The following is a 12000-nucleotide window of genomic DNA, read 5'->3' on the forward strand; positions in this document are numbered from 1 at the left end:
TGTGTTGTCACTTGTTTTAGTATTGACTACTAAGATTTTGGCATTTTTGCATGATGGACTAATGCTGGCACCTGGAGAAAAAAAACCCTGAATATTATGTATGTACTCCTGTTTATCTGCTCAAACTTAACCGTGTAGGATTGTTTAGCTGTTACTGGATAACAAAATGTCTTAACCAAGTGCTAACCTGTGCTACAGAGCCTTCAGGAGTCCTCTGAGAAGCTGAAAGCTCAAGGGAAGGAGTTGAAGGAAGCAGACAGCCAGAGGAAAGTAGCCATGCAGGAGTTTGGCGAGGTGAGCGTGAGGGTGACAGAGCTGCGATCACACAAGCAGCGTCTCACAAGACAGCTCCGAGACAAAGAGGAGGAGATAGACACTCTCAACCAGAAGGTGGAGGCACTACGACTAGATGTGCGCAAAGCTGAGAGGGCCAAGAAAGAGGTTTGATGGAGAACTTCTCAGCTCTATTGAGTCTATACAGTAGCTTGAGCTGCAGCATGCTGGTCATACATTAAATATGTGCAAACTCTGTGTGTGTGTAGATGGAAGCCCAGGCTGAAGAGTGGTCTGCTGAGGCTCAGAAGGAGAAGAAGTTGAGAGAACGCAGTGAGCAGTATAGCAGACAACTGGAAGACGAGCTGGAGGGAATGAAGGTTTGTATAAAAAACACACACCGGTATTTACTGAATCTACAGCTCCATGGCAAAAAAAAAAACAACAACAATTATTTTAGCAGAGTTTCTTCTTTTTTTCGTAAAGTGATTTTCATGAATCCAACCCTTGGTTCTTTTTAACCAACCAACACACTTGCTCACTGAATTAGTCAGGGCAGTTACTTTCAGTCACATCTGTCTCGAACCTAGAACTGAAAATTTGTATGTATCTTACGAAAAGAAATGTCAATATTTTATATTTGATTTGTATAGTGCCCCCCCCCCCCCCCCTTTGATTTGTATAGCGCCCCCCCCACACACACACAAAATATTGTTCATATAATATGCAATGCAGCAAAAAAAATAATATATATATATATATAAATTCAAAATTATAATTGTAAGTATTTGGGATGTTGGGTCCAATACTGCGCTCATGTAGTTGTACCCGTGCTCGTAAAAATGCTTTCATACCAGAAACCGTTACCATCTGATGTACAAATGTTTTTGTGTAAACATTCAGCCCTTATTTTTTTTAACAATTTAAACAACTTTACTTTTAACAGAAGAATTAATGTAAGTGCTTTTATTAAATTGAGGCCTTTAAACCCTCAAAAATTTGGCCCCATTCACTTCCATTGTAAGTGCCTCACTGTAAACCAAATTTTTGCTTTTTTTAAGAAAAGGAGGAACGAGTCAAAATTAATTTTTGTACTAAAGCTGCAAATGCTGTCGATTGAGCTTAACTAGTATTGAACCTGGAATATTCCTTTGAATAATAATAATAATGAAAGCGGTATGTCAGGACAGGATGATTCTCATTTCTGTATTACACTAGCCAGAAACAAGTCCCTCATAGTCTTCTCCTTTTGTTTCCTGTGTCGTGGAGCAGCAGAAACAGGTGGGTCGTTCTCCAAGTGTTGGCTCCTCTGAACAGAACCAAGAGTTCAGTAAACTACGAGCAGAACTGGAGAAGAAGACTCTGTTCTATGAAGAGGAACTGTCCCGCAGAGAACTTCAGCACGCCAATGACCTGAAGAACCTGAAGAAAGAGTTACGAGAGGCTGAAGGACAGCAGCTCACCCTGAAGAAAGAGATCATGATGCTCAAAGACAAGCTGGAGAAGACCCGCAGAGAGAGGTATTGATCTTATCGCAATGCTGTTTTTTTTAAACAACACCATGTGTTATTGTGCAATTTACAACCTAGACTCTAGGTTCTAATCTGTATTTTAAAGGGGTCATATTATGGTAAACCATATTTTCCTTGTTTTGGGGAATTACATGTGTGCTGTACTATGTAGGCATACTAGTAGTATGGCAAAGCTATATATTTACCACCCACATTTTCATATGAAATCCTTTTTAGTAGTCATCAGCTTGGCTTTCATGTTGTTACTCATTTCACACGCAAGGAGGATAGCCAATCATAACTGAGCTCATTTAAATATACAATTATTTAAGGCCAAGTAGCAAAAACTACTTGTTTAATTCTTGGGTCAGAGAGAGGGTGGAAATGGTCATGCCAGACTAAATTATGACCATTTATGTTGCAAGAAACATTGACTAAACGTTGACTTACAAATACAGTGTAGAATGTGGCCCCTTAATAACCTATGATTTTGGCTTCTGTTAGTATGTTGGCTGTCTCTAGTAATGTGTATAGTATGCTAAGTGCAGTAAACCTGATGTTCAATAAATCATTTCTCTTTTTACAGTCAGAGCGAACGAGAAGAGTTTGAGACTGAGTACAAACAGAAGTACGAGAGAGAGCGAGTTCTGCTGATAGAGGAGAACAAGAAACTCTCCACTGGACTTGACAAGGTAAGCACACACACACCAGCCTAAAACCACAACACTCTTCTCTCATATTTCTGTAGCCTGAAGTTAAAGACTCTATTTCCTTTTGATGTGGTCATTACACAGAAGGCTTCACTTAGTGATCAGACTTTATAGTCATTGGTAAAACTATAAATAAAAAGGTTAATTTAACCAAACATGAAAATTGTTGTTGCACACCAATATGCCTTTTTTCTTTCATGGAACACAAAAGAAGTTTAGTGACACCATAAAAGTAATGACTTAAGCCATACAGTAGCTTTGTGTGAGAAACATGTAACATGTGAAAACCAATGATGTGAGGCATCATTGACGTCAAACCTGGCAACCTGAATACCTGGAACCATCTTATATTTGAATATTACCAATATATAACCAGAATATTTTAATAAATGGTTGTCATTTGTGGACCTTTGCATGAGTCCATTGAACTGCAGATATGCTCCACTGTGCCAACATTTTACTGGGAAGTCACTCAACATCCCCCCGTTTAAGTGCACAGAAATATGCTAATCAACAGGCAGGAATTTGGAAAACACGTGCCGGCAATTTTCCCGAGGACCACTGAAAGTTCAGCACTTTGGTTAGAACCCAATATCAAATGAAAATTTCGGATAATGTAACTGTAATTATTGGGTGGTAAACCTCACCAGCGCTTGGTTAAGATAGAGAGAAAATGTAAATTCAAATTGACCGAATACTTCAGTGATGCGTGATACTAACAGGCGTTTGAAATGAGCGTGCATGAGGAAGATCTGGTGGTTTATTAATGACACTGGTGGGTTTGCTTGGTGGTCTACCCTGTTGGCTCTGATGACAGCTATCTTTGGGCCGTATAATTATATCCTCTCAGTTTGCAATATTGGCCTTATTATGATTCATTGAAGTAATGCGGCGCATGTTTTTGAGCCTGTTGAGTTTATTTGTGTTGTTTACCATGTGAAAGTTCCAAAACCCTAAAATTGAGGGGTGCTGAGCATAAAATTTCATGACTATTTTTCACGACTTTTAAAACGTGTGCATTTTTGGAAAATTATTTTTATCTGGCTCTGTGTACGTATTGCTGCAGTTTCCTGCTGAAGAGCAAGACATGTAAGGCGATACATTTTAACATTTACTATACTTAAAATACATTCACAAGCTTGTTAAAACATGATCAAATTGCACAGTAGCTCAACTGAAAGAGTGTTGCACTTGCAATGTAAAGGACCTTAGTATGAGTCCTGAAGAGCATGCGAGTCGACATGTGAGCCGAAAGTGTCATAAAATTATGTGATTGCTTCCGCAATTGTGTTTTTCATCTCACATTTGCTTTTTTTGACACTATTGGTTAGGTTTGGGGTGGGGAGGTAGGTTTTGTTGATTTGAACACGATGGAGCATTACCTCAAAAACCACATGTGTTTGGGAGAACATTTTACTTGTTCTTAGCGACACACAGTGGACGTTTAACCTGAACTACCATGATGCGTGTAAGAACCACAGTCGCAATTTTCATGAGATCAGGCTCAATGTCTCTAATGCATCAAAAGTAGAGATGTCCATATTTCGTATTTCCATATTTCGTATTTGCATGAAAAGTAGATATGTTTTATTCTGTGTGTGTTTGTAGATGACTTCCTCGTTTGAGAAGCTGAGTTGCAGTAACAGGCAGCTGGAGGATGAGATGAGAGAGATGGCTGATAAGAAAGAGAGTGTGGCTCACTGGGAGGCCCAGATCACTGAAATCATTCAATGGTATGAAACACACATAAGCTTATTTGAAAATCTGGATATCTAAATGGGGACACACCATAGACTTATTTTGATTTTATATAAAGCTAAATATAATTTCTATAGACTGACTCTTCCCCTTAAAATATATATCTATTTTTTTTTTTTTTGCATTTTTAGAAGAGCTGTCGAAATGAACACGTTAACATATGCGATAAATTTGAAACGTTTAACACAATAATTTTTTCTTAATCGCGATTAACACATCTAGAGATTTGACATTACATTTTGACATTTTATTCAGCTCCACTTCTAAACACTGGTTGGAGTAGGGCAGAACCTTCAGAACCTATGTGTCCGCCCGGGGTCATTACACTGACTCACACACCACAACACACAACAGTGATTCCGTGTTAGTGATCAAGCGATGGAGAAAGCACCTCTTAACCTTATTTTTTTATACAAAACAAACCCAGCTGTGAAAAGCTGAATTTTTTATGCCTTGCTGAAGTGGAGCATCAGCGTTTCCCTGGTGCCGTGTTGCACTTCCGTCTTACTGGACAATTTGAATAAAGTATCATTTACGTGTGCAGTGCCAGCGCTAAAAGCAAAACAAGTCGTTCTCTTCAAGCGCTTTTCATGTGGAGTTGAAAACAGCGGGAATCATGTGAATGCGACTTCATGATTGCTGTGATTAATGTTGTGGAGGATGAGAGTTTATCCCTTGGTTACTGTTCATTACAAGCCGTCACCTTTAACGTTCCGGGTCAAATTTGGCCCGGATAGGGTAATCATATATTGAATTGATTTTTTTATAGGAAATGAATGTCAATAAATTCATTATATTTAACTTTTGCTTTTCATCTTGAATTTGATTGTATTTAGACTTAATTTGATATTTTTTATATTTAATTATGTAATGCTTTAATAAAATACACACATTTTATATAAATATCACTTCTGTAAAAACATAAACTTCATTAATCTGATAAATTAAGAAAGCATGAGATTGCGTCAGGCTTTTGGTGCACCATCTAGTGAAAAAAATAAAAAATACATGACATGAAATACCACTTAAAAGCCAGTAGGGGGGCTGTAGTGATCCATTGATGGGCCTAGTCTCTGTAATCCAGTGTTGAAACAAACTTACTTTCGAGATATAGTATTCTTGGACATCATCAAAGCTTTTTTTTTTCTTTTTTTTTAAACCATTTGCTCTCAATAATTCTACATTATGCTTATTATTAATTTTTTAGTCATATTTATTTCAGACATCAATATTCAATTATTCAAAAGAGCAAATGAATAAAAATGTCAATAAACAGCAATAAACATAGATGAACAGCAAGAATAGTGATAATACTATTTATGCATTATTCCATCATTTAATTAATACATAATTTCTGTGTGGGTGTGTTCCTCATTGTGGCTGATTGATTGATTGATTTTATTTGACAAATGAAAAAATGCTCTATGTTATAGTCTCACCCATTCGTTTTTTATTGCGGGTCAAATTTGACCCGGAACAGTACGAGTGTGATTTATTTATTTATTTATTTATTTTTTGGGGCAATCATTTAGACTTATCAAATCAAGTCCAGTTTTGTGTGTGTGTTCACATGGCAAGTAGAGGAAAAGTCACCAAGCCTTGTAAGAAATGTCAAAAAAGACCCAAACAGCAACCGAGAGTTAAGAGATTTAAAGCCCATTGCAATGATTTCTCAACCTATGGTATTAGTTCATTTAACTAGTAAACCTCCATCTTAGACTTAATTTTTTTTTTAAATGTTACTTGAATTAGTGCAATTTTTGTGCATTTCTGTTTTTATATGTGGAAAACTTTGTTTGGAATATGTTCTTAAAACATTGTTACATGTTGTTGTTTTTTCTTAGAAGGAACTAACTGCATTTCGACAGGAAAATAAGTAGATAGAGTTAAATTTAAGCTCATTAGAAATCTGTGATTAATCATAATTAACTATGAAAAGTCATGCGATTAATTGCCAAGTTAAGTGACAGCACTAATTTGTTTTGTTTTTTGAAAAAAAAAAGTGAAGTTAACCTCGTTATGTACATGTGTGGTGAATTCCCACTGACTTATGTTATTCTAAAACTAACCATACTATTGTTACTGCAGATGAGATCAAACCCTGAGATACAACTTTTAAACTTTTTAGAATTGAATGAAAATATAAGATCTAGTTGACTTCTTGGGCTATTTTTCTGAAATTTTATCCCCAAAAGTAAAGCTTGGTCAAACACACACAAACAGTCTTTGCTATACAAATGAATGTGTCTTTTAAGAATAGTTCTTGATAAATAATTTCATGGCACCGCCCAATCCACGAGTTGATTTGGTAATATGCACACATCAAAAGTTTAGAGCCAAATGGGTTTAAGTGCAATTCACTTAACTATAGCACCATCTAGTGGTGATTTTTGGTAAGTGCAGTGCTGAGCATCTGTGTTTCTCTCTCAGGGTCAGTGATGAGAAGGATGCTCGGGGGTATCTACAGGCTTTGGCCACTAAGATGACTGAGGAACTTGAGGGTTTGAGGTACACCAGCCTGGGTGAACAAGCTACTGTAAGAATCAGCTTATTAGACACGGTTCAGAACTGTAATCTTTTCAATGAATTTCTTAAGGTATTAAAGAGATCACCTAAATAAATTCTCTCATTTACCCTCCCAAAAGATGATGTTAGGCAGAATACTAGCCTCAGTCACCTTTTTACCCTTACAAGTGAATGGTGAATGAGACCGTCATTCTGCCTAATATCTAATTTTGTGTTGCGCAGAACAAAAAGTCATACAGGTTTGTAATGACATGAGGGTGAGTAAATGATGACAGGATTTTATTTTTGTGTTAACTCTTTAAGTCACTTAATCCTAGTGTATGTTGTTTTCTTCTTGTCCTTTCTCATGGTTATTCAGGACATGCCATGGAAGAGGAGACGTTTGGCTAAGCTGGACATGTCTGCTCGTCTGGAGTTGCAATCTGCACTGGAGGCTGAGATAAGGGCTAAACAAACCATTCAAGATGAGCTCAACAAAGTCAAGGTGTCCCATATGGCCACTGAATGGTAATGCATTTCTTCTGTGCATCTGTCCTCTACAGTCCTTTACAGTCAGTAAATCAGGAAATAAATTGCATGAAAAATAAATTGGAGTTTTATTAACTAGTTCATTTTTATGAACTAGTTTTTCCATGTAAACTTACACAAGGCAGACGACTTTGCCCATTGCAATGCATCTCTCTGTTTTTAGCATCTTACGCCATGAGCCCTGCACTTTGAAAATGCTGTCACGTTAAAAGAAGTTCAACTTAAAAAAGGGTCTGCATTCTGTTCCATTTTGTTTTTCCCTTTCAGTCATTTCTAGCTGTTTTTGAACACATGAACGTGACCTGTGTGAATAGCCCCTTATAGCTTTTATTTGCGTTAAAGAGATAGGACCTTTAGTGGTCATCTGACATGAGTCTTGCAAAGGTTGATGCAGATATTGAGAGTACAGTATGGCAATGATCAGTATAATCCTGCTTATTTTATAACAGCATTTGAGATGTGCACAAAATTGCCGAAATTAATAGAAGATTTAATTTACACAGTATGTGCTCCAAATGACTGAAAATCTAAAAAAAATGAAAACATAAAAAATTATGAATGATGCAAATACTTAAAATAATTGTTCGATCTTTGGTCAATTAATTCCGCCAGCCTATAATTAATCTGAATGACACTAGATTTGTTCTTTGCTGTGTTACAGTAAACTGAAGGAATCTGAGAAGATAAACCTGGACCAGCAGGCAGAAATCCAGAGACTAAAACAGGAAATTGAAAGTCTGCACATATCTAAAGGTAAACGTACAAACATGCTCTTCTTTATTTAAGAATTAACCAGGCAAATTCAACCAGGTATGTGGTAGTGTTTTACATAATTTCATGTCATGTGTTCCAGGTGTCAAGCACCAAGACTCCCAGAATTCCTTTTTGGCATTCCTCAATGCTCCGACCTCTGCCTTGGATCAGTTTGATGTAGGTATCTGGCAGCAATGCCTCTGCATTTGGCTTTGTGTGCACTACATCATTTTTGTGCTTTTATTTTGTTTGATTTTCAGGCTTTCAGGTTTTTAATAAAATTTTCTATTAATCTCTCATTTAATTGCCGTTTCCTTTCATATTCCTTTTTATTTCTTTAACACTTAACATGATTTAACAGTGTCTTCAAGAAAGTGCCTGAAGCTTGAAAATTATTACTTTTGGGGTTTGGGAACACAATTATTTTAAATAAATTCGAGTGTGTGTGAAAGAATCTTAGTTTTCATTATGTTCACATATTGCTTGCTCTCTCTTTCTTTCTTTCTCTTTCTCTCTCTCACTTTGTCTATCTCTCTGTTTTTGTCCGTGTTAAAGCGCTTCACTGCCTGTGGCCCGGCCGGCAGAGGCAGACGTGTAAGCCCCTCTTTTGTTGTGTTTGGTGGAGTGGTTAGTCTCTCCATTTTCCAGTGTAATTTCCCTGTCCATTGTGTGGCATTAATGCATGTTACTGCATGGCATAGTTGGCATATCTACATATTTAGTACACCAATAAAACATTCTCCAAGTCCATTTCATCACAGTTCTTCTTGAGTCTTTGGACAGAGCCTTCTGTTCTTCTTGCCTTTTCACTACAAATTGTAATTTTATTCAATAGCAAAAATTTCAACTCAATTTCAAATTCAATTTTGCATATCATCTCTGTATTTAAAACTGTTTTCTTGCGAAACAGTCGTCTGGTATTTGCGCTTAGCAGGGTTCTCCAGTTCACTCTTTGCTCTTGATTGCGTGCGCAACAGTTTTTTGATCGATTCTGCTAATACTCTAATTTTTTGTCCTGTCAGGAATCACCAGTTTGGTTTTTGAAGAGGTTTTTTTTTTTTTTTTTTACCTCTGGCTTGTCAAAATGCTGTAATTTGCATGATGTGATTTCAAACAGCAAAATGCATTATCACCCATTTTGTTACTTGTGTTTGCAGCATATATAATTGGATTTTAGCAGGCATGCCTTGGGTCTAAATGTTGCCATTGTTTGGTTTAAATTTCACGAGCATGGTTAATGTTACCACTGGATATGTTGGTTTTGTCGTAACTGTCTCACACTGTATCCATTCCCTGACAATCTCTCAATTCTTCCAATAGGTCGACTCCGTTGATAACTTCAGCCTGTCTAACACACCTTCCCGGGAGGATGATGGAAAATCCCAGGTCACGTCCCACTCTCGCTCGCCCTCAACCACAAGCGATATGGAGCCCCATGAGGTGACCTCTCAACCCCAGACCTCTACATGGACAATACATTCAGTTCCAAAACTTAGTGTACTTCCTGGCTGTTCTATTAGTTGCTGATAGGGAGCTACCTTTTAAGGCAGCATCCTGACTGTCATGGAACCTCATGAGTTACTGATATGTAACATGTTACATTGGTGGCACACAAATAGCATTCTTCACGTAAACCGTACAGAACACTTGACTAATGCTTGTGGTTCATTCCAGTAGAGTTTGCCATCACAATACTCAAATTAGCTCAAAAGTATATTGCATGTCCAAATATTGTGTGAAAACATGCATTTAAAATTAAATGAAAGCAACAAGAAATTTAATTCCAAGTCTTGAATACTATAAAGAGTATTTCTAATCTGCATTTCTTTAGAATCTGTCCAGCATCTTGAGTTAATCTTTTCACTGAGCTTGTCGCAGTGCGTTCAGAGATTGCCTTATTTATAAAGGGCACATGTGATACTGCCTTAAAAGTTCTCTGCAAATTATCTTGTAAGGCAACACAATTTTGCTGCCTACCTTTTGGAACAGCCTTAAATGGGTTCACTAGGTTTTTGAACCAAGCTTAAATTCACTCATACAGGAAAGAAATATGTAGTAGACACTGATATAATTTTAAGAATTAAAAAACGTGGCTATTTATTCAGCAGGTGGATCAACCACAGCAAGGTGCACAAACTCCCATACGGTCGGGATACGGCAGCTCTGGTCACAGCACACCTAAAGTAATTCATTAACTAATTAATTCTATTCAAGCAGTTTTCATGACTTAATCTAATTAGTTCATTTTTAAATAGTTCTTTAACATATCTGTAGTGCAGTATAATTCATAGTTTTGGCATTTGTTCTTTTTTTTTTTTTTTTTTTAGCCAAAAGCCCATCAGTTCGTGGTGAAGTCCTTCACTACGCCCACTAAATGTAACCAGTGTACGTCTCTGATGGTGGGAATAATCCGTCAGGGCTGTACGTGTGAAGGTGAGCTGTCACTACAGAAACACCTGAGGTTGTCATGGAAATGGTCAGTGATGTTAAGAATGGCATTCACCTTGTTTTTCTCTTCCTACAGTGTGTAACTTCTCTTGTCATGTGACATGTGCGGACAAAGCCCCTGCTGTGTGTCCGATCCCACCGGATCAAACCAAAGGACCGCTGGGTATCGACCCCCAGAAGGGAATCGGTACGGCCTATGAGGGGCACGTCAAGGTAAAAAATGTTTGCTTAAAGGCCCCATGAAATCACAATTGATGTTTTGTTACTTAGACCAGTGACCCTTAGCTATAAAAGGTCATGCATACATGCTTGTGTACTCCTAGAAGTTGACCAAGTAAACTTTTAACAGATAAATACTTCTAAAATGTACAGTGTTTCTCTTCCTGGAAAGAAATTTGTGTTCAACGGATCATTTAATGGGGATTTTAAAGTCCTGTTTACTAGGGATGTGCACAAGTAAACGACTAATCGAGTATTTGTTCTGCTCATCGACTGTTGAAAACTCTACTCCAATATCGCAAATCGTTTTTCCTTTACGCATTTGCCTGCTGCAGCCAATCCTGAATCATGCTGTACTTTCCCTATGAATCTCTAAGCAAATCCTGCAGTTACAATTGAGTCCACTGGGGGCTATGATGCCGTTTATGCTTTCAAACACAGCCAAGTTAGTCAGTACTTTGATTCTTATTGAATTCTACTGTATTGGTGTCTGGTTCTTGTTGGAGTTATGTAAACCAACTGATAAGGATCATCTTTTATGGTGGAAAGAAAATGTGAAGCAGTACGAGAAACTCTGAAGCAAATCAGACCAGTATGTGTATACAGTGGGTATCCATTCAGAATAGGCTTTCTACCGCCGCGATCACTGCGTGAATGGGTCATTAGCAGCTCTAAACCGCTAAGGGGTGCTATAACCATAGAATTTCAACAGGCCAGAGCTGAATGCCTCCGAGCTCTTTCTCCCAACGTATCGACCATACAGTTGGAGGTGGTAAGGGTAAGTTAAGCTTGTTTTGCCAACTGCCATAAAAAAGAAAAAAAGAAGAAAGAACAACAACAAACATAAAAACAACACAACATGTATTTTCTGGCTAAACGTTGCAATGGAGACGTATGATAAAGACTTAACTGCAGCATTCAGCGTTAACGAGGACGTCTACGCATTTGAGAGTTGTTTGTTTGAATTTATTCACATTTCATTAGAGAGAATTATCATTTGTGAGTATTGTTATACATATGCATCATTAGACCGCATATTCAAACAATTGTGACTTCCAAAAACTTTTAAGACTCTAAATCTGTGCTTTCTTTTAATATGCCGATAGGCAAGCCCATATTTTCTATTTTTAAATAAGATTATCAAATGTGAATTAATTCATTTATATGTATACCATTGTGTCATATTGTTATATTCTCCTGGCAATAAAAGTGAAAGAAAAAGTGAACAGAATCAATATTACTCTTATCAAATGAAATATTAGAAAATATTTGGA

At 37.2% G+C, this 12000-nt stretch overlaps 1 protein-coding gene across 4 annotated transcripts in view; it reads left to right on the forward strand.

Annotated features, from left to right (window-relative positions):
* Nucleotides 1-12000, forward strand: part of cdc42bpaa (CDC42 binding protein kinase alpha (DMPK-like) a) — a 99658-nt gene that overhangs the window by 70159 nt on the left and 17499 nt on the right. For 2 of the 4 annotated variants that reach the window (XM_051646441.1, XM_051646440.1), the window contains 14 exons: nt 199-441; nt 543-653; nt 1546-1793; nt 2371-2476; nt 4103-4227; nt 6683-6788; nt 7137-7285; nt 7968-8059; nt 8160-8236; nt 8615-8653; nt 9380-9499; nt 10165-10242; nt 10387-10492; nt 10584-10720. In XM_051646441.1, the coding sequence (XP_051502401.1) occupies nt 199-441; nt 543-653; nt 1546-1793; nt 2371-2476; nt 4103-4227; nt 6683-6788; nt 7137-7285; nt 7968-8059; nt 8160-8236; nt 8615-8653; nt 9380-9499; nt 10165-10242; nt 10387-10492; nt 10584-10720 (1737 nt within the window). The remainder of the gene's footprint in view (nt 1-198; nt 442-542; nt 654-1545; nt 1794-2370; nt 2477-4102; nt 4228-6682; nt 6789-7136; nt 7286-7967; nt 8060-8159; nt 8237-8614; nt 8654-9379; nt 9500-10164; nt 10243-10386; nt 10493-10583; nt 10721-12000) is intronic. The other 2 variants (XM_051646438.1, XM_051646439.1) reach the window with 2 other exon arrangements.

The sequence above is a fragment of the Myxocyprinus asiaticus genome, chromosome 20 (assembly GCF_019703515.2).
Source record: "Myxocyprinus asiaticus isolate MX2 ecotype Aquarium Trade chromosome 20, UBuf_Myxa_2, whole genome shotgun sequence".
NCBI lineage: Eukaryota > Metazoa > Chordata > Actinopteri > Cypriniformes > Catostomidae > Myxocyprinus > Myxocyprinus asiaticus.